The sequence below is a fragment of the Ochlerotatus camptorhynchus genome, unplaced genomic scaffold (genome assembly GCF_037179485.1).
Source record: "Ochlerotatus camptorhynchus isolate MF236.1 unplaced genomic scaffold, CSIRO-AGI_Acam_v1.1 ptg000062l, whole genome shotgun sequence".
Taxonomy (NCBI): domain Eukaryota; kingdom Metazoa; phylum Arthropoda; class Insecta; order Diptera; family Culicidae; genus Ochlerotatus; species Ochlerotatus camptorhynchus.
In genome coordinates, this window is record NW_027040552.1 from 3,310,897 (window position 1) to 3,331,913 (window position 21,017).

Here is a 21,017-nt window from a genome sequence, read left to right on the forward strand (position 1 = left end):
TAAAACAAGCTTTTATCTAGCAACTAATAGCACAAACACAACAAGAAACGGTTATCTGCTCAAGTTATTAACGAAAGAGAAAGTCGACGACGAGAATCGATCAATGTTCAGCTTGATATAAGACAAAGTACGATTCGAGCGGAAATGTGGACCGACACAAGGCGAGGTTGCTGATTAAAGGATTCTCGCAGCGAAAGCGGGTCGATTTTGAAGAAACATATTCCCCGGCCGTTCGTCACAGTTCTCTGCGATACCTTTTGGGATTGGCAGCAAAATACGATTTGCGCTTTTCTCCAAGGAGATCTGGAGGAGAAAATCTACATGGAGCAGCCCTCGATGTTCGAAAATCGTCAGAACCGTGCAATGGTGTGTAGCTTGAACAAAGCGTTGTACGGACTCAAATAGTATGGAACAACAAGTTGGGTTAGATGCTGAAGAAGTTTGGCGAACTATGACCCCTGTGTGTATTATCACATTGATTCTTGCGTGCTATCAAATTAGTATTCTAGATACACTTGTTATCAATTGAGAGCTTTCGATGTCTGTGCCATTTTTGCATTAGTATAATTGTGTGGCAACTACAATCATATACTCTATGCCCAGGGACGTCGAGAAATTTTCCAGACCGGAAAATTCCTAGACCGGACCGGGAATCGAACCCAGCCACCTCCAGCATGGTCTTGCTTTGTAGCCCCGCCTTTACCGACTGTGCTAAGGGAGGCTCCATTGATGGCCAGCGGATTATATTTGTGGCAGAATATGTTGATGACGTGATAATATTTTCATACGATGACGATTGGATCGAGCAACCCAAGGTGTTCTTGAAAGAGAACTTCCGGACTCAGGCGAATCTAAGAGCTGCTTGGGCATATACATCAGCTGGACTGAGGATACCGTTGCGTTAGATTAAGAAGCTTAAGTTAAAGCGATGCTGACTAAATTCAACGTGTCTAACTGCAAACGAAGACACCGATGACCAACAATCTTAACAAGGAAATGTCACCAAAAACCCCGGCCGAGACGAACCAGATGGCTAACATTCCGTATCAGGAAGCAATCGGCAGCTTAATTTACTTGACTCAATGCACCCGACCGGTTATTCTTTTCGCTGTGAACCAGCTCAGCCGTTACAATTCAAATCCAGGAATGCAACATTGGAGTGCTGTTAAGCATTTGTTCCGTTACCTCCGTGGAACTTCAAAAATGAATCGGGTGTACATAAATAATGCCAACGAAGAAGTTATTGAATACAGTGACGCGGACTGGGCAGCTGATCTGGACGACAGGAAATCAACAATTGGTTACATATTCAAGCTACAGGGTGCAGCGATTTCCTGGTGCTGTAAGCGGCAGCCTACGATCGCTTTATCTACGTGTGAAACTGAGCATATGGTCCTATCTACAGCAGTTCAAGAAGCAGCGTGGTGGAAAGGATTAATGTCACAATTCCAAGAGATTGGTTCGATCAAGATCCTTTGTGACAGCACAATTAGCGTTGCTAAAATTGGTGGTCAAACCCAGGACAGACATATCGATATTAGGCAACTCGCCGGCGCTGGTGGTGTAGTGGTAAGCGTGACTGCTTTCTCACACCGATGGGTCTGGGTTTAATCCCAGCCGAGGTCGGTGGGATTTTTCTGAGGCATAAAAATCGCTGGTCACGTCTTCCTTCGGAAGGGAAGTAAAGCCGTTGGTCCCGGCCCATGTGTGTTGAATGGGTGCGATATTCTACGCAGGTGTGGAAGCTGCCTTCCTGCACATTCGATTGCCGTCAATGGATGGCAATCGATGTCCGTCGGTGATTGGCACTAGATTGCGGAACAGAGATCGACGTTAGAAGAAGGCCAACTCGCTGATAGACTCAAGAAACCATTAACCCACGTAAAGCTCAAAGAGGAGACAATAGGAGGCCTTTTATGAACCAATTTTCTGTCAAACGCGAACCAGTGCCTGACTGGTCGGGCGAACGTATAGAAACGCGAGAGTTTTTACAACAGGGAATCTATTTTCTTGTATTTTGACAGTCGACTGCGTCGCCCATAATGAAATGGTTTTTGCACGGTCGTTTCCGCGAGAGAAGAAGAACACGTCACGTTGTCTCCTCTTCCTCTTGGGTAAAGCTGAGCAAGAATCGTGAAGTCATAGGAATAATAGCTTAAGGAGGATTATTAGAATAGTAAGCCATGACTCCAACCGACGAAATAAATTTGTTCATTCTGTTATTGAACGTCAAACGAACAATTCGTATTCTCAATAAATCATTACAATAGTATTCGTATGGACTTCCGTCGACAATATCAAGGAAATTCTGAAAAGAACTCCATGGGCTTCACGAGAAGAAATTCATGTGATTTTTTGGAGAATTCCAATGGTATTATGAGTAAAGTAAATGAGCGCATAATAAAAAAGCATTATAATAAGCAATTATTATGAGAAGAATTACAATGAGATTGTAAGGAAAAGCCCTGGAGCATTTCAAAGAAAATTGTGAACAATATTTCACAGGACTAGGATACTTCAAATGTAAATTTCATTTGATATCTGGCAAGAGCTCCAAAGAACTCCTGACAAGAGAAGGGACGTAAAATTCATACTCCGCAATAATCTCTAGTCAGGTGACGATACACTACACATCTTGTCCCCGAAGTTTCTTGGACTACCGAACAATAAGCTAACCCTGAGACCCAGCTCAAGGGGTTTCTTGCTTTTGCACTTGCCGATACAAACGAATAGTTACACGTTATTGAAACTTTGGAACATAGTTGTACTTGTCACGATATACCTCAATATTTATGTGGGATTTCCTCATGTCCGAAATTGATGAGAGGGATCTTTTACCGGCTGTGTTTACAGAGCAGAAACTTCTCAAATCTCTGGTCGAGTACCAACATGGATAGTGCTGAAATAACACCACCACATCATTTAAAATCTTCAACGACAACACTTTAACCGATCCCTGGTCTGTCTAGGATCTTTTAATGCTTAAAAACTGTGTTTATATTGAAAACCAAATATGCTGTCAGATGTTATTTTCTTTGATCAGAAAATCGAGACTACTTTGATCATTTTTGAGTAAACATGAGTAACCCGCTGCAAATATATTTACTTTGAATAAATAGCTTGGCTCCGTTTAGCTCCAATAGACAATGAGCCCAACAAATAAATATTAAGAAAAAAAAGAAAAATTATATGCCGTAAAATGTGGTCTAGTTGATATACTCGGTGTACTTGATAGGATGATGTAGCAAAATTAAGACTGATTTTAGAATCTCCTCGCCATGTTTCATACTTCACTACACCTTAATATATAGCCGGTCACAACTTTTGTATAACAGTCTATTATAGTCCCCGAGCAACATAGAAGGACGTAAAAGAATTAGAGGCACAAAGGTCTACCAGATTTCATGTACATTTCGATCATCTTATCTTTTTTGATTCATTCGAACTTTAGCATCTTCATACAGGGTGCCTTTTTGACTAAAACAATGTTTTATGAAATTATGGAATAATAAGATATTATGATGATATTTTGTACATGTAAGTAATAAGAAAAGATTGTAAAGTTTGTGTTTCACCCATCAAACCTGCAAATTTAGCTTTGACAGAGTCACAATGAGCGTTTTTCTGATCGCCTCTTCGCGAAGAATGAAGAGCGAAGAGTGGGTGAGATAAATTACAAAATCGCTTATTGCGTCTCTCATGTAGCAAAATTGGCAGGTATTATGTGTCAAACACAAACTTAACAATCTTTTCTTGTTGTTTACATAATCAAAATATTTTCATAATATCTTATTATTCCATAATTTCTTAAAACATTTTTTTTAGTCAAAATGAATAGAAGGCACCCTGTCTTCATAACTGGTAGAAGTAATCACACATCTCCCAAAGCCACATATGCTAAAAGATAAATATTCAAGCTGCAAAGTACTGAGCAGGAATCTTGAAAACACATTGAATTTACTGCGGATTACCTGCAAACTTTTGAAGAGAAATTCACAAACCAAAATGCTTGATGTCCTTAGTCCTAGCCGGAGTTTCCGATAGTGAAAAATTGACACTCTTGTTTACTGCAGCGGATTGAATAGACTGCTCAGTGATGATAGTTAATTGTTTTCTGAGCTCATTGTTTGCTAAAACGGTTCCATAATTTGCCATAACGGTAAGCGTCTAATGGCAAATGGGAGTGATGCAGTTTTTATAGTAGACTAGCGTTTGAAGTTGGATAGTAGATATGGATAGAATTCTAAGCTAGTAATTACTCAGAACTTGTGAGATGAATTCCAACCGGAATGTGAAGAAAATTCCAGGAAAACTCTGAAAATAATACCTGTGAAGATTTTCTGCGAAATTAATTCACAATATCCAACATTTTTCGAAGTTCGGCAACTTTAAAACGTATTGGCGATTTCGAACTTTTAAAAACAATTGTTAGGGGATGTTCATAAACTACGTAGACCCTTTAGAGGGCTGGCAACAATGTCATGAGAAACGCCAAACTAGGCCTAATAGCTGCCGTTAAAATACCAAAATGTTTTAAAAATTTTGAAATTGACTTGAAACACCGAAATAATCTTTAAAGCTTTAGAGGACCCAATGCACCAAAATGATTACAAATTCGCCGACGAGACGAGATTCAAAAATCTTAAAAATAGCTCTAATAATTTCCATGAAAACGTCAAAGGGTCTACAGGGTGCTCGATCACAATTGGGAAAAGTTCATGGAATTTCAGACTTCTGTGAACGCTCCAGTGGTAGTACAAACTAAAATAGATGACTTCAAGTATAAGTACAATAAACCGTGCACATACGATGGTTCTTGCGCTTCACAGTTTGAAAAAGTTGTGTGAGTTTCTGTTCAATATGAAGATGCACATAAATGGAGCGTAATACCAACCGGTGGAAACTAACGATTTTAAATTGGCTCACTACTTGACTACCCTAATAAAAATGTTATGGTTAATTTGCTTAACGACGTGTTCGGGGTATCATCCAAATGATTTGTAGAATAGTTCAATTATTTGGGTTATCGTTCGTTTATGGTATTTTTTTTATTAGGGTAGCCTATTGGTCCCAAGCAACAGATTAACGTACCCCATTCTAGTCGAAATTCTAGTACTACACTATGTTTGTTTTGATTCGCTATGAAAGTTTGACAGATAAAATGAGGGGTTAGTGGGTTTTTCTATGTTTCGAGGGGGAATCGATTAGCTTGGGACCGAAAATAGTACCAGAGCTGAGCCAAAAAGCTGAGCTCGTTTCTTCGGGACCTTCCTGTCTTAGAGTTACCTCTATGCTAGTACCATAGAGGTAACTCTAAGACCACTGGGTCCCGAAGAAAATCATTGTTATTTTTGGCTCACTCAGTACCAGAACAACGGTCCCAAGCAGTCCCAAGCTATTTCACTCACCCCTGCATGTTCTGCATGAATCCACACACCCCTGATGTTATCTGTCAAACTTTCATAGCGAATCAAAACAAACATAGTGTAGTAATAGAATTTCAACTAGAATAGGGTACGTTAATCGTTTGCTTGGGACCAATAGGCTACTAAAGTGGTGAGCCAATTTAAAATCGTTAGTTTCGTATTGATTGTTGCTAGTACCCCGTACAGACTATGGCTTATATCATGTAATATAGGCTGTCTTGCAATGAGCACTCATACATCTAGTTTTCACTGGAAATTTTATGTATGAGTGCTCATTGCAAGACAGCCTGTATTACGTGATATAGGCTGTAATGTGAACGGGGTATTAGGTGCAAATCAGTTCAGATGTGTGGAAAATCGTAAAACAAGACAATTACTGATGGCAATTGGCAAGATGTTCAACGAAAAATGCTTTAATTTGAGTCCTTTAATTTGCTTTAAAATCCTCCTTCTGATGTAAACAAACGGTTTGGTTGACGCTTCCTCTCGAACTCGCATGGTGCCCTCTACATTGGTGGTGCATTAAAAAAAGCCTATTGAAACTATAGGCTGTGGCGTCTTCAGTAAAGTTGTTTATTTTCATGAGATCAATAGCTTTGTCGAAGATGTAAAGTCATAGAGGTAACTCTAAGACCACTGGGTCCCGAAGAAAATCATTATTATTTTTGGCTCACTCAGTACCAGAACAACGTTGCATACTGTTGCATACAAGTTCCCGACAAGGTGACAGATAACCTTAGTTTCACGTACCCACTTGCAAATAGTAGATGTCACCACACGACGTAACAAAGAGATTGTCCTTCACCGCCGCAACGGTACTTCTCTATGGAAAACCTTTTTTTTTCACCATGTGCACAGCAAAAACAAATGTAAAATCGATCAATGTAATTCAAGCTGATGTATGAAATAATGATGTAATAGCAAAAAGCAGATACAATATTACATCAATGGATGTAATTTTGTTCGCAAAATCGATGTACATCGTACAACGTTGTATTACACAACCGATGGATTAACCAGGTTGCAGCAGTTTGGATGTAATATTCAACAACTTTTTTTTCTGTGGATGCTGAACAACAGACAAGAATGCCATATGAAAAGAGCTAATTTGTGATTTTAGTGGTGAAATGAAACAAATCCATACAAATTGAACCGAGTTTCATCTTCTTACATCATCGAATGACAATAATGAAACTTTGGTATCTGCAGTAAGTTTTTGCTCTTGAATTTTACTATCCTTCAGATTATTGCTTAGAGCATAGTTGTGCAATGAAGGCCTTGCCTAGGCCCGTAAAATAAAATAAAAATATTTACTTTCCCGTGTTTCTCTTACGGGGTAAGTAAACTGCTGAAATTCAAAATTATTCAAATTTCATGATATATTTAGCTTAAATGCATTTAAGGCATTCGAAAGACGTACAAAGTTCTCCACTGTACTCATTTAATCTAGTACCTCAAATTGTAGATTTTGCAGTACTAACTGCGTATACAGTATCTCCAACCGGTGGAAACTAACGATTTTAAATTGGCTCACTACTTGGCTAGCCTATTGGTTCCTTTACATCTATAAGCGTATCTCATTCTAGTCCTACACTATGTTTGTTTTGATTCGCTATGAAAGCTTGACAGATGAAATGAGCGGTTCGTGTATTTTCCTATGTTTCGAGAGATGCATCGATTAGCTTGCGACCGAAGATAGTACCAGAGCTGAGCCAAAAAGTGAGGCACGTTTCTTCGGGACCTACTAGTCTTAGAGTTGCCTCTATGATAATAGTGTTGCCATGTGGTTTTCCAAAATAACATTAAACATTATCCACTGAAACAGACAGATTTGTAAATAAAGCTAATTTACAACTAATTTAGTAATGAATTTAGTGATTTATGGATAATATATCTACCTACAGGTTGACACGACACATTTGTAGATAAAGGGTGATACGGTCAAAATTTGGTCAAGGGAAAACGCGTGTAAATCGGTGAAATCGTTTATTTAAAAAATCAAATTAAATTTCTTTTTCAAGTTCAATTAGTATAAAATTCAGGAAAAATATTCAGTTAGGCTTCCGCTTTTCCAAATCCGAATTGCCGGGCCTTACGCTTGACCCCTGCCATCAGATTTTGTACAGCCACCTTGTCCACCTTCTTCGCCGCAGAAAGCCAGTTTGCCTTGAACTGCTGCTCGCCCTTAGCAGTTTTTTTGGTCTTCTTTAGGTTCCGCTTGACAATAGCCCAGTATTTCTCAATTGGGCGGAGCTCTGGCGTGTTGGGAGGGTTCTTGTCCTTGGGAACCACCTGCACGTTGTTGGCGGCGTACCACTCCATGGCCTTTTTACCGTAATGGCAAGATGCCAAATCCGGCCAAAACAGTACGGAACAACCGTGTTTCTTCAGGAAAGGCAGCAGACGTTTATTCAAACACTCTTTCACGTAAATTTCTTGGTTGACAGTCCCGGAAGCTATGAAAATGCTGCTTTTCAAGCCACAGGTACAGATGGCTTGCCAAACCAGATATTTCTTTGCGAACTTTGACAGTTTCATGTGCTTGAAAACATCTGCTACCTTTCCCCTTCCTTTTGCCGTATAAAACTCCTGTCCCGGAAGCTGCTTGTAGGCGGCTTTGACGTAGGTTTCGTCGTCCATTACCACGCAGTCAAACTTCGTCAGCATCGTCGTGTACAGCCTCCGGGATCGCGCTTTGGCCGTCGTATTTTGTTTATCATCGCGATTTGGAGTCACTACCTTCTTGTAAGTCGATAGTCCGGCTCGTTTTTTGGCTCGATGCACGGTTGTAGACGATACACCCAGCTTATTTGCGGCATCTCGGAGAGAGAGGTTAGGGTTTCGCTTGAAACTACCGGCAACTCTCTTTGTCGTCTCAGCGGCTTCCGGTTTTCGATTTCCCCCCGATCCAGACTTCCTGGCTGTCGACAAACGTTCCCCAAACACTTTAATTACATTTGTAACGGTTGATTTGGCAACTTTTAGCGATTTTGCCAACTTTGCGTGCGAGTAGCTCGGATTTTCGCGATGCGCGAGCAAAATTTTGATACGCTGCTCTTCTTGCTTGGACGGCATTTTGACAACTGAAGAGTGAATTCTAAAATCAAAATAGGAGCAACATTCTACACACACACCTTCAAAATGAGGGGTGTTCAGGTTTTTTAAATGCAAAATTGAAAGAAATACGTCAAGTTGATATTGACCAAATTTTGACCGTATCACCCTTTAATAAATTACTTATTACAAAAATCCGGAGAACTTTGAGATTTGGGCGTAATTACTTTTGTAAACAAACACGTCAATCAACAATCTCGCAAACAAACTATATCAGATGATAGGGAACCATTCCTCTACCTGTTTGTGTTGTTAGTTTTTGAGATTGAGATTTAATTCGCGAGACATCGTCAAATGACGTGTTTGTTTACAAAAGCAATTACGCCCTAATCTCGAAGTTCTCCGGAAATGTGTGTTTTGTGACTCGGGCAGACAATTCACTTTGGAGAAGCATGACTGTCACTATGACAATTCTATTTGTCATACGCATGGTCCGCACTTTTTTTCATTTAAGGACTACAGTAAGGTGCAAAATACGCAATAAGAGTTAAAAGCTATATTTTGGCGCCATCTATGCGGATCAGTTTTGAAATATTTGTGTAAATATACCAAAAGATAGTCCTAATTATAATAAGCAACCTTGCTCAAGACACCAAGTCCTGGAAATGCTTCGTTTCGGAGTTATTAATTTTGTCTCGCTAGATTGCATTCCTGGCCATATCGAAGTGTGCTGTGCTCGTTGCTGGATGTGTTTGTTTTATTCGGTCCCAGATCGTTTTGTTTTGTTGTTGTTGCTGCTGACATTTTCTGAAGAATTTTAGCTATTTTTTGTAAATGACTTCAAAGGTCCTTATTACCGATGTCACTTCACGGTGAAGTGATTCCCATTTGATTTACATGGCAGTCACTTCACCGTGAGTGACAAGTTTTCACCGTGAAGTGACACCCGTAATAAGGGCCAAATAAGCACCTTGCCGGCGCCGGTGGTGTAGTGGTAAGCGTGACTGCTTTCTCACCCCAATGGGTTCAATCCCAGCCGAGGTCGGTGGGATTTTTCTGAGGCATTAAAATCTCTGGTCACGTCATCCTTCGGAAGGGAAGTGAAACCGTTGGTCCCGGGCCATGAGTGTTGAATGGGTGCGATAACTTACGCAGGTGTGGAAGCTGCCTTCCTGCACATTCGATTGCCGTCAATGGATGGCAATCGATGTCCTTCGGTGATTGGAACTAGATTGCGGAACAGAGACCGACGTTAAATAAAGGACTGATGATGACAAATTAGCGCCTGTCTTTCGAACGAACCTTTTAATGATATTCCAGGATCAATTAGTGATGTGTGCATGGAAGATTGTGAACAATAGCTGCTGTAAAATAAACATCTATGATCAAGAGGAGGAGAACGATGGCGACTTTAATGCCTTGAGACCGAATCCATCTAAGCAGAATTTGGTGAGACATGTCCATATTATTTTATTCTGATTATTTCATAACACATTGGGGCTTATTACGGATGTCACTTCACGGTGAAAACTTGTCACTTGTCGTGAAGCGATTCCTATTTGATTTGCACGGCAATCACGGCTCTTATTATGAGTATCACTTCCTTATCACCGTGTAGTGACACATGTAATAAGGCCCTTTATATTATATATATACCTATGTTTGGAGATATAGAGGGACCATTTAAAGCGACTTGGATATGGCAGTAAAATCATAGAGGTAACTCTAAGACCAGAAGGTCCCGAAGAAACGCGCTCAACTTTTTGGCTCAGCTCTTCGGTCCCAAGCTAATCGATGCACCCCTCGAAACATGGGAAAATCCACGAACCCCTTATTTTATCTGTCAAGCTTTCATAGAGAATCAAAACAAACATAGTGTAGTACTATAATTTCGACTAGAATGGGATACGTTAATCGATTTGCTTGGGACCAATAGGCTAGTCAAGTAGTGAGCCAATTTTAAATCGTTAGTTTCCATCGGTTGGTAAAAATGTCAACTCCCTGTTGTTAACAATTCGTGGTAAAGGAAGGGATCTGCTCCACACTCTTTGGCACACTGTTTGGCGGTTTCTTTTTTTGGGGTAATTGTACGATCATGTTGCTGGAAGGAGATACTTTACTTTCCCGTGGAGGCTGGCAAGCGACGTTGCCTATCGATTCAAGCAACCCATTTTTGGCCCTCCATATAGTGACATGTTGAGAGCAATCAGAGACAATTAAGGTTCAATTTACTTTGATGTTTTTTGGAAAATTTCAAAAGCAGCTTTTTCCGACGCATTATTTTAGATTGCAAAAAGCTCGCACTATTCGATTCCTTTTGATATTTTACACAAAATGACGCGAGCTTTTTGCGATCTAAAATAATGCGTCGAAAAAAACTGCTTTTGAATTTTTAAAAAATGCATCAAGGTAAATTGAACCTTAAGCTTGATCAAATCAAATAATGAGAAGAGCCCGCTGCTATTGGAGTTAGTTTGCGTGCTACAATGAGTGACAGACAATAAATTATCATCATTCATCATGCATCATGGGATAGACACGAGTGGCACGATCTTCAGAACGTCCATCTAGCTTCTTCACTTTGGCGATGACACCGACATCATTGCCCAGAACTTTGAGACGATGGCGCAAACGTACATCAGACTGAAGGCTGAAGCTAGGCGGATTGGACTTGCCATCAACGCATCAAACACGAAATACATAAGAGGAAGAGATCCGACAATATTAACCTCCCACCCCAAGTTCAGATTGACGGTGACGAAATCGAGGTGCTCGACAAGTTCGTGTATTAGGGCTCACTGGTGACCGCCGAAAATGATACCGGCAGAGAAATTCAAATACGCATTATGGCAGGGAATCGTGTCAACTTTGGACTTCGGAGGACGCTTCGGTCAAATAATATTCGCCACCACACGAAGTTGACTATAAACAAGACTTGGACTATGCTAGTGGAGGACTAACTTGGTGATTTCGAATGGAAAGTATTGCGGAACCACTTACGGTGGAGTGCAGATGGAAGATGGAACGTAAGGAGTCTAATGAACCACGAATTGCACCAGCTGCTGGGAGAATCATCTATTGTCCACACTGAGCGGCGCCGGTGGTGTAATGATAAACGTGATTGATTCTCACTTCAAAGGGTCTGGGTCCAATCCCAGACGGCGCCGCCGGGATTTTCTGAGGTATAAAATCTCTGATCATGGTAAAGCCGTTGGTCCCCGGTCCATGAGTTGATGGGTCGATAGGTAGGGTCCAGATATGGGAGCTGGCTCCCATTGGTACGCAATACGGAAAACAAGATCGACGGAAATCAAATCAAGGAGAAAACAATCATCCAAAATCGGGTGAAACGGTGGGTTAGAAACGTCGTAAAACTGCCATACGACGACCCAGTGAAAATAGCGGCAAGGACAAGGTGGATCGACCAAGGCGACCTGCGGACCCTTCGCAGAGACTACGAGGCTGGCGACGTGTGGCCATGGATCAAGTAGAGTGGAGACGACTTCTTTGGACAACAGAGGACATCAAGGCCTTAGCCAGTCATGCATCATCATGAATGTTACATCACAATTCAAATTCAGATTTATTTTCACTGTCACCCATTTTAGTTTTCTTTTTGATTAATCCATTTTAGTTTGCACTAACACTTCAGCATCATTAAGCAAACATCATTTTTGTCGAGATCTCGGTAAGATTGGCTATGAGTCCTGTACTGCAATTGTGTTGTCGTTAAGTTTAAGATCGATTCCAATTTTTGATTTTCAACAACAATCTCATAGTTAAGAAAAAATTGAGAGTTGTGATCTTCCTAAGATCCAAGGAAAATTTGCAAGCGTCATTGATCCGTCTGTTAATCTGTGATAATTAACCGAAGAAATAAAATAGAACTAATCAATCTACATACCCCATTGGTTTCGGTGTCGTCGGTTTATTGCTCACGATGCTGTTATTATTGTTATTGATTCCATTCGCGGCAATTCCATTAACCATTGGCGGTGGTGCCGATGGTCCCCGGCTGCTGACATTATTATTCCGCTCACTCGTCAGTCCCTCGATCTCCTGCTGAATCACCGACTCTAGCTCCACGTCCAAGTCTTCCACCAGGTTGTCCATCTGATCGCCAATTTCGTCGATAATGGCGTTGGAATTGACACCGTTCGGTTGCACCTCGCTAAGAAAGGCGAACAGATTATCAAGATCGACCGATTCGTTGCTCTGCTGATGGGCATGGTTGGCACCACCGGAAGTGGTCACCGGTATAGCCGGTGATGCGGTACCGGAACTGGCATTCCCATTAAGGAGGGCATCTTTGCCGATATTGTTGTTGTTATTGTTGTTGTTGGCTGCATGCTGTTGCTGTTGCGAGTGTAGCTTGGAGTTAATTTGCTCTGCCATTTGCGATAGGGCGAGGATCTCTTGCTTAGCCACCCTGGAATGTGGGGGTGTTTGGGAGTTAGAAGAAAAATAGCAGCGTGAGTTAGAGTGGTTAAATACGATGATCAATATGACAGCATTAAGCTTGAAGCATTTGCAAGTTAGCTTAAATTCATCAGAATGTTAAACGCTCAGACATTGATCGGATCTACAGTACTCTCCCGTTAATTTTCCGAATTGCACACTCAGTTTTGTATTCCCCATTACGGCTATATTTTGCCGAGATTTGCACAACCGAGTTTCCGATACTCAGCAACCAAACGTTACATTTACTGAGATCGCAGCCAAAAATGATTGACGGGAGCTCGGCTGTGCGCATGACGTTGTCTTTTGACATTCTGATGAATTTGATATCCTATTAAGAGATTTGACAATCAAATTGATGATAATCGAATGATCTAAATCGGTACACACACACATATGATAATCTACCTACTAAAACGAAAAAAAAACATGATAATTCAATGAGTTAGCGATACAAACAAGGAGCAAACATCGATTGTCGACCAAAAATATGCAACAGTCAACAAGTTACACAACATCGGAAGGAACCAACTCACCCCTCCTCGGAGCTAGTCCGGTGTCCATCACTACTATTATGCATGCTTCGGTTTCTTTTTTTTTCAGTCAATAGTGATTAGTATTGAAGTTGTAGCAAACGGCATTCAATGTATAGGTTAGGAATTTAAATGTCAAAGCAAAAACCGAGATGAACAGAAGGGATGCAGCAAAAGAGACGCAGATTTACGCAAGCGAAACACATTAATTTCATAAAAAGGTAAAGGTGGTTCGTCGTTTGTTTGGCACAAATTTAATTTGACATTTGACATCAGGAAAGAGTTTCGTTCAGCATATGACAGCGGTTATAACGACCGAGAGTAAAATCAAAAGAAGTACCAGAGTCAAATTGGCAAAGCTGAAAACGTTGATAAAGTCAAATCAATTCTCAGAGTCGATTGAGAATTCTATTTTCTACGGGCTTGTACACTTTCTGGCACGGAGCCATAGCGAGCCTTTAGAAGCGTCCGTAGAAAAAAGAATTAGATTTAGAAGAGAATCCCAAGCAACTACAGAAACGGATGCAAAAAATGAAATCTAGAACCGAAAAGCCATTTTATAAACAATAATCAATTGACGTTCACTGCAAACAGAAAGAATTGAAAAACTACAGATTCTACAAGACCCCAACCAAAAGCAATAACAAGCCACTAACCTTTCACTTTCCTCCAGTGCCCTTCGGTCGGCTTCGGCTTGCGCTGCCTCCCGTTCCTTGCGTTCCGCTTCCAGTCGTTCCCTCTTTCGCATCTCTTCGTCCACGCGACGCATTTCGCGTAGCGCCGTTGCCACCTCCCTCGCAAAAACCCCCCGCAGGTGACTCTGGATAACGATCGCCGCTCGACGCTTCTTGAGAAACTCGATCCGCAGCTTCCACCCTTTGTAGGCATGCTGTATCCTGAGTGCGGCTATCCGTATCTTTCCGTAGCTTCGTTGCTGGCTGTACCGCTTCCAGTTTCTTTGGATTATCAAGGCCTTCGAGTGGATGACCTGCTTACGGGCGTCCTCGAGCGGTTCGTGGACAACGCTCCGTAGAAATACTTTGGTTATGCCGGTTTGCCACTCCGTTTGCGGGACGTTAAGTTCCCGAATAACGGCCAGGGCCTGATCTTTGCTGGAGAGATTTTGGAAGCGCTTCGTGAGGCATTGGTACCGCTGAACGAAATCATCGAAGGTCAGATGTACCGGGAAACCTTCCCGACGGATCCGAATGATGTCCAGCATGCCCAGATACCGGAGTTGATCCAATACCAACTGATCGTCGTAGTCGTTTGGCAACTTGTCCGCATTCGGTTTGATGCAGCGGACGTACCAAGGGTTCGTGCTCTGCAGCACATCAACCAAAGCCTGTAACTGCTGCCGGAAGGTATCACTAACCGTGAGTTTCCCCTTGGACGTCCCTCGAGAAACGGTTCCCACCGTGGAAGCCGTCTGCACCTGCTGGATGGAAAGCAAATCCTGGAAAGATGCGATCTCCTGAACGAAGCTATTCGAACTCCGACTCATGTGATCGAAAAGCACATCCTGCAGAACGTCCCGGTTCTTGTCCACGAAGCCTTTAACCGTATAGCTTACACAACCCGCGTAGTGTCGGATACCAAACTCCGACTCCCAGTGCCGTCGATCTTGACCTTTGACGTATCGGGGATGACTCTCAAACTCACCGTGCAGATTGGTAAGGTAGGCCGTGTCCGAACCCTTTGGCATATGGCACTGCTCCGTTAGAAGCTTCAGAATACAGCGGGGTGGCTTCTCGATCAACTCCAAACACTGAGTGTTGTCCGTGAACTGGATATGCGAGAATTTAATCTCCTCTTGACGGTACTGTGGGAGAGATAAAGTTATTTAAGTAATTTTAACGATCAAAATAGATAATAGCACTTACAATTTCCTGCTCCAGAGCAAACACGTAGTGATTGAAGAACTTGTGCAGTTTTTCGTTGGTGTAGTTGATGCACAACTGTTCGAACGAGTTGGTATTGAAGTTCTCAAACCCGAAGATGTCCAGCACCCCCAAAAATCGGGACGCATCCTGACCCGGATTGATGCAGGTATTGATGTGACTGATCAACCATGCGAAAGTCGTCGAATACAGTGCCTTTGCCATGGCGTGTCGATTCTCGCGAGCCTCCGGCAGCTTCAATGGAATCTCTGTGATGTTCCCTCGAACATTGATCTGCCGTTTCTGCAGTACCTGCTCTAAATCACTGACCTGCAGTCCAAGCAATTCTGCCACGATCGGAACGATCGTTTTGTCCTCCTCCGTTAGTTCACACCGTTCGCCGTCAATGTCGGCAAAGTCCAAATTACCTAACCACAGTATGGCACTAAGTACCTTAAAGATCCCATCGATCAAGGGTTGCGAGATCTGTAGCACATTGAACGCTAGTCGCAAGGCTTCGAATTTCTTCGATTCGGCTGCGATGTCCAGTTCATCCTGAGCGGAAGACTCGGAAGAATTCAGATACCGATAGAAGGCTGCATCCTTCATGTGCAAGAATGCAGCCACTTCTTTGTTGTTGCAACCCTCGGCTATCAGCTGGTAGAGCACGTGGTAGTTCCGTTCCCCCGGGCTTTGAAACGTTATTCGCGACTGCTCCAGCAGGTAGTCCTGAATGATGCAACCCTTGATGCACCATTTGGAGTCGAAGCATACCTGCATGAACTTGCCGAACCGGGAGCTGTTGTCATTTCGGATGGTTTTGGCATTGCCAAACGCTTCCAGGATTGTGTTGGCTTCGAGGATCTGCTGCTGGACCCAGGTGGATACATCGCACGTCACCGAGCACAGGTACTGCAGGATGAATTTGGTGGTTTCGGTCTTGCCGGCACCGGATTCACCGGAGATGACACATGACTGCAAGAATGGAAATGTACGGTTAGCGATGGAGGACAACATTTAAGAAAACAGAGACTTCACGGGATTGGTCTGTTAAATTTTAATCGATGAGTTTGAATTCAAGTGTTTTCGTGAATGGCATCTTCAGATCGATACGTAAGCCTTTTTTATGGTATATTCAAGTCAGGTATACCTCTATATAACGTAACTGCCCCTTTTGGCTATCATCGTCCATTTCTCACAAATAACAACTCAATCATATAAACCAACATTACCAATAGATGGAGGATTGTCTCATCTATCTGATGGTGTTTTTACTATGCAAGATTGAACGGCCGTGTGCAAGAACACGAGAAAGTCAAAAGTGACAGTTACGTTATATCGAGGTATATCTGTATTTCAATGTTTATCCGCAAATCTGTCTGGAGATAGCTTTTGGAACATTTGAAGTCGCAATTTTTACCGCACAGAACTTGTCAATACCTTTTGCAGATCAAGATTTATTGACGTTTATCTTATACGTTCTGTCACACATTGTAGGAACCCCCACTCCCCAAAAAGTGGATGTCATATTTTAAACGCCCCCTAGAAAATAGATAATTACTTCGTTTATCGATCTGTGATGTGAAAACAATTGAAAAAAACTCCGTAGTAAATTTTTTATAAATTTTAATATGTGGGCTAAACGAAGGTATGAAGAGAAGATTTAATACTTTGCATCAGTCCTAAAGGTTGAACACGAAACAATCCGGACACGAAAGTCTTTTGGGGTTTGAAATACAGCTATACATAAGTAGGTATTATGTTTATTGTAAGACCATTGTTTTAGTCTTCCATAGGCCATTGCTCGAACTTTTCTTCGTGCACGGCCCATCATCTTTTGCACGAGCCCTGTTCCCACTTGTTTGGTTGCCAAATTCCATTTTCGCTTGATATCCTTCAGGTCAATTGCAGTTCCACCCTTTTTCTTCAGTATGTGCTTCACAATTGATAAGTATTCATCAATTGGCTTTAGTTCCGGAGTATTGGTCGGATTCATCTCATTAGAACCACTGTGACGCCAGTTTAGCTGTACCACTGTTTGGTGGAATTTGAGTAATGGCAGCTTGCTAAGTTCTGCCAGAATAGGCAATCCACCTCATGCTGCTCCAGAAAAGGCAGTACCCAAGTAACCGATAAAACTCACTTCCAAGTTTCATAAAGTTCAAATAAAGTTCCGACAGTTCCTTCAAGTTCCATAAATTTCGAATAAAGTTCTGACAGAGCTTTCTTCCCAAGCAACCAAAAGTTCCACGTTCAACGATAAAACCCACTTTCAAGTTCCATAAAGTGTATATAAAGTTCCAAATCAACTTTCTGGCTACTTTAGAAGCTATAGAAAGCACACGAGGGACTTCAGGCTCCAAAAAGTTCCGATGCGTAATCCTAGCAACTTGAAGTTCAAATCAAAGTTCCAAAAAGCATTCGTAAGCACTTCTTAGAAACTTCAGGCAAGGCTGAATACATGGCCACAACAAAGTTCCAAACATGTTCCCAGCGGAACTTCTTAGCAATTTTAAAGTATCTTAAAAGTTCCCTGCGGAACTTCTTAGCAACTTCAAAGTTTCTTAAAAGGTCCATAATAGCCCACATGAAGCAATCCGCACAAGTCTTTTTTATGAATAAGAAAATTAATGTGCGTAAATATGAATTGATAAGTGGCTCTAATAAATCATAATTCTTATATTTGTACAGTGCATCTCCAAACATTAAAAAAATTAAAGAGCAATTTCCTGGATTCGAACGCGTGTATTCGGCATGCGATCTACGAGCTCAAACCACTGCAGTCCGTCAGCTGGCACGGAAAACTCCAACAGTAGGCGGGACAACAGCTCACTTTTATATATCTCAGATAACGTAGCGGTTCGTGCTGAGGCTCTCAGGCAGAAGGACTGGCATTAATTCTTCAAACAGCTCCAATACTACTTCTAATGCTGAAAACTTTCATAAAGACCTGACTTTAGAAATAACTTTCATAAAAGAGCGAACTAAATATAAAATTGGTGCAGAGGACAAAAACCTTTTCTTACTTATTTTCTAAAAGTTCCGTTCGAATTCTGCCAGAGGCTGCTTAGAATGCTCTTCAACTATGGTACCGGAACATTCAAGTTCGTATAACGACTTAAAATGAGGCTGATTAGAGTTCTATATACTACCTTCAACTAAGCTGCATAAGCCACAAATAGCATTTTATCGAAGACAACAAAGGTAAATGCTTCGATCAAATTTGATAGCAAAGATTACATCCTCAGAAGAAAGGTTTGTGTATTTGCTCAGTTTTCTATGCGTTGCTTCCACCTTCGCTGAAGCGCAGCGCTACTGTACCTGTCACTTGGATTCTGGCAAAGTTGCCAGCCTTCTTGATTTGTTGTCTTCGCTTTTATCCAAAGGGTACACACTTAGAAAGAATCACCGACTTCGGTAATTAATTAACCGAATTCTCAACAGCTGAACCAACAAACTAAGCTATTAAATTGGCTCACTACTTGACTAGCCTATTGGTCCCAAGCAAACCGATTAACATTTAGCAAACCCATTCTAATCGAAATTCTAGTACTACACTAGGTTTGTTTTGATTCGCTATGAAAGTTTGACAGATAAAATGAGGGGTTCGTGGATTTTCTTATGATTCGAGGGGTGCATCGATTAGCTTGGGACCGAAGAGAGTACCAGAACTGAGTCAAAAAGTTGAGTTACCTCTATGGCTGAACGGTCGGTAATGTTTTTGGTAATCGAGAACATTACCGCAAAATCTGTAAACTGGATCAGCAAAATTACCTGTCAAGTTTACAGAGGCGTCGCGTGCCTCATTTGTGTACTTGTGCACCAGTCTTTGTTCGTTATAGTTTGCCACCACATATTAGTTTCTTTTTTTTCAATGCTTAATGAATTCGAGGGACATATTCTCAATTCCTATATTAATCGCTACCTAACGTAACATTTGAAGGGCCTATCATCTTGTGTAAACAAAACTTGTGTGGCCCTTTTCGCACTAACCGAAGTAGGAGGAATTGCAAAACTTAACTTATTCTCGTTTTTATCACAAGGCTTACTCTTTCGACTGAAGTGTAATGAAGAATATCTGTCAAACACTTCCGAAAACATTTTTTGATACAAAACAGTGTCAAAATCTAAAGAAAATTCATGAAGTCCCCTGGGTAGCAAACTTGAATTAATCAACTCTTTATTCATCAAAACAACACTATCAGAATGAACCAGGGGAAGCTCAGAAGTTTTGAAAGGCGCACCGGCGCAACCATCGATAACACTAGTTTACAGCATTTTTGAACTCGGTAAGGTGATGATCATTTCCAATGCAAAATCCTACGCTGAATTTAATGCCGTGGTCAGAAAAAATTAAAGTAGAGCCATTTTTGAGATATACAAAAATTTTGATTTTTTGAATTTTGGACAAAAGTACGATTACTAAAATGTCAATATCTTTGGAACTAGTGCACCAATTTTAAATTTTTTTTTATGAAAATGAAGCTATCGTTCACTAAAATATTATGTCTTAATTAAAAATTTAATTTTGAAGTCATTTAAAAATTTACAGCATTTCAGCGAATTTTCCATAAAAATCTTGTTTTAATCAACATTTTTAATGGGATAAAAAGATTCAAAAAATCATTCCATAATTTATTCTTAAAGTCCATTCAAAACCGGAGAAAATGGATGAAATCGGTTGGAAATTGTCGAAGTTATGAGCATTTTTGTAAAGCACTTAAAAATGTTGCTGAAATACAACAGCTTTAGAGTTCCTTTTCTAGGTGTCGTTGTAAGCATCCAAATTGCATGTAAAGTTTTCATGGGAGATTCTTTTCTCTTCATATCAATTTGATTAAGGCATATCAGGATTTAAAACCAAGTTGATACAAAAGAAATTTATTTAGGTTTTATTAAAAATGATTGAGAATCGAATGACTTTGTCTTCGATGTTTTGAACTTGTTTCTCGAATCAGAAACCAACAATAGTCACCCATCATTGCTTCATCCCAAAACCCTTGGTAACGACGTTCCATCATCTTCATTTGTTGGTGAAAACGTTCGCCGTGCCCATCACTCTCGTCACCAAGATTTTCCGGGAAAAAATCCATGTGAGAATGTAGGAAATGTATCTTCAAAGACATATTCACACCTGTGTTCAGTGAAATAAAAGGATTTGAAATTAATTATATGTAACAAACACAATATTTTTGATTTAAACCTATTTTCTCATAATTTTTGAGCAATTCATCGACGGCTTCCTCATAATCTGGGCTTCTGAAATTTCCTAAAAAGGTTGTGACAACACGCTGGAACAATTTCCACGCTTCTTCCTCATCTGGTGTCAAAACTGTATTGAATGCGGAATCATTGAGTAGTTTTTTGATCTGTGGGCCAACAAATACACCTTCCTTTATCTTTGCGTCAGATAAATTTGGAAATACTGATTTTAAGTACTGGAATGCCGGCCCTTCTTTTTGCAACGCTTTGACGAAATTTTCGAATAGCCCAAGTTTTATATGTAGTGGTGGAAGTATTCATTTACCACAAGAGGATCATTTTTAACGTTGTCTTTACCAATTATGAAATTATCCCGTTTTGGCCAATCTTTTCGGACGTAGTGTTCCTTACGAGCTCGACTGTCCCATTTACACAAAAAACACATATATTTTGTGTATCCCTGT

The 21,017-nt window shown here is 40.9% G+C and overlaps 1 protein-coding gene across 2 annotated transcripts in view; it reads right to left on the reverse strand.

Moving 5' to 3' along the window:
- Positions 1-21,017, reverse strand: part of Myo81F (Myosin 81F) — a 211,987-nt gene that overhangs the window by 12,815 nt on the left and 178,155 nt on the right. For both annotated transcript variants that reach the window (XM_065239781.1, XM_065239780.1), the window contains exons 5-7: positions 15,355-16,326; positions 14,128-15,293; positions 12,385-12,909 (exon numbers count right to left, since the gene is read on the reverse strand). In XM_065239781.1, the coding sequence (XP_065095853.1) occupies positions 12,385-12,909; positions 14,128-15,293; positions 15,355-16,326 (2,663 nt within the window). The remainder of the gene's footprint in view (positions 1-12,384; positions 12,910-14,127; positions 15,294-15,354; positions 16,327-21,017) is intronic.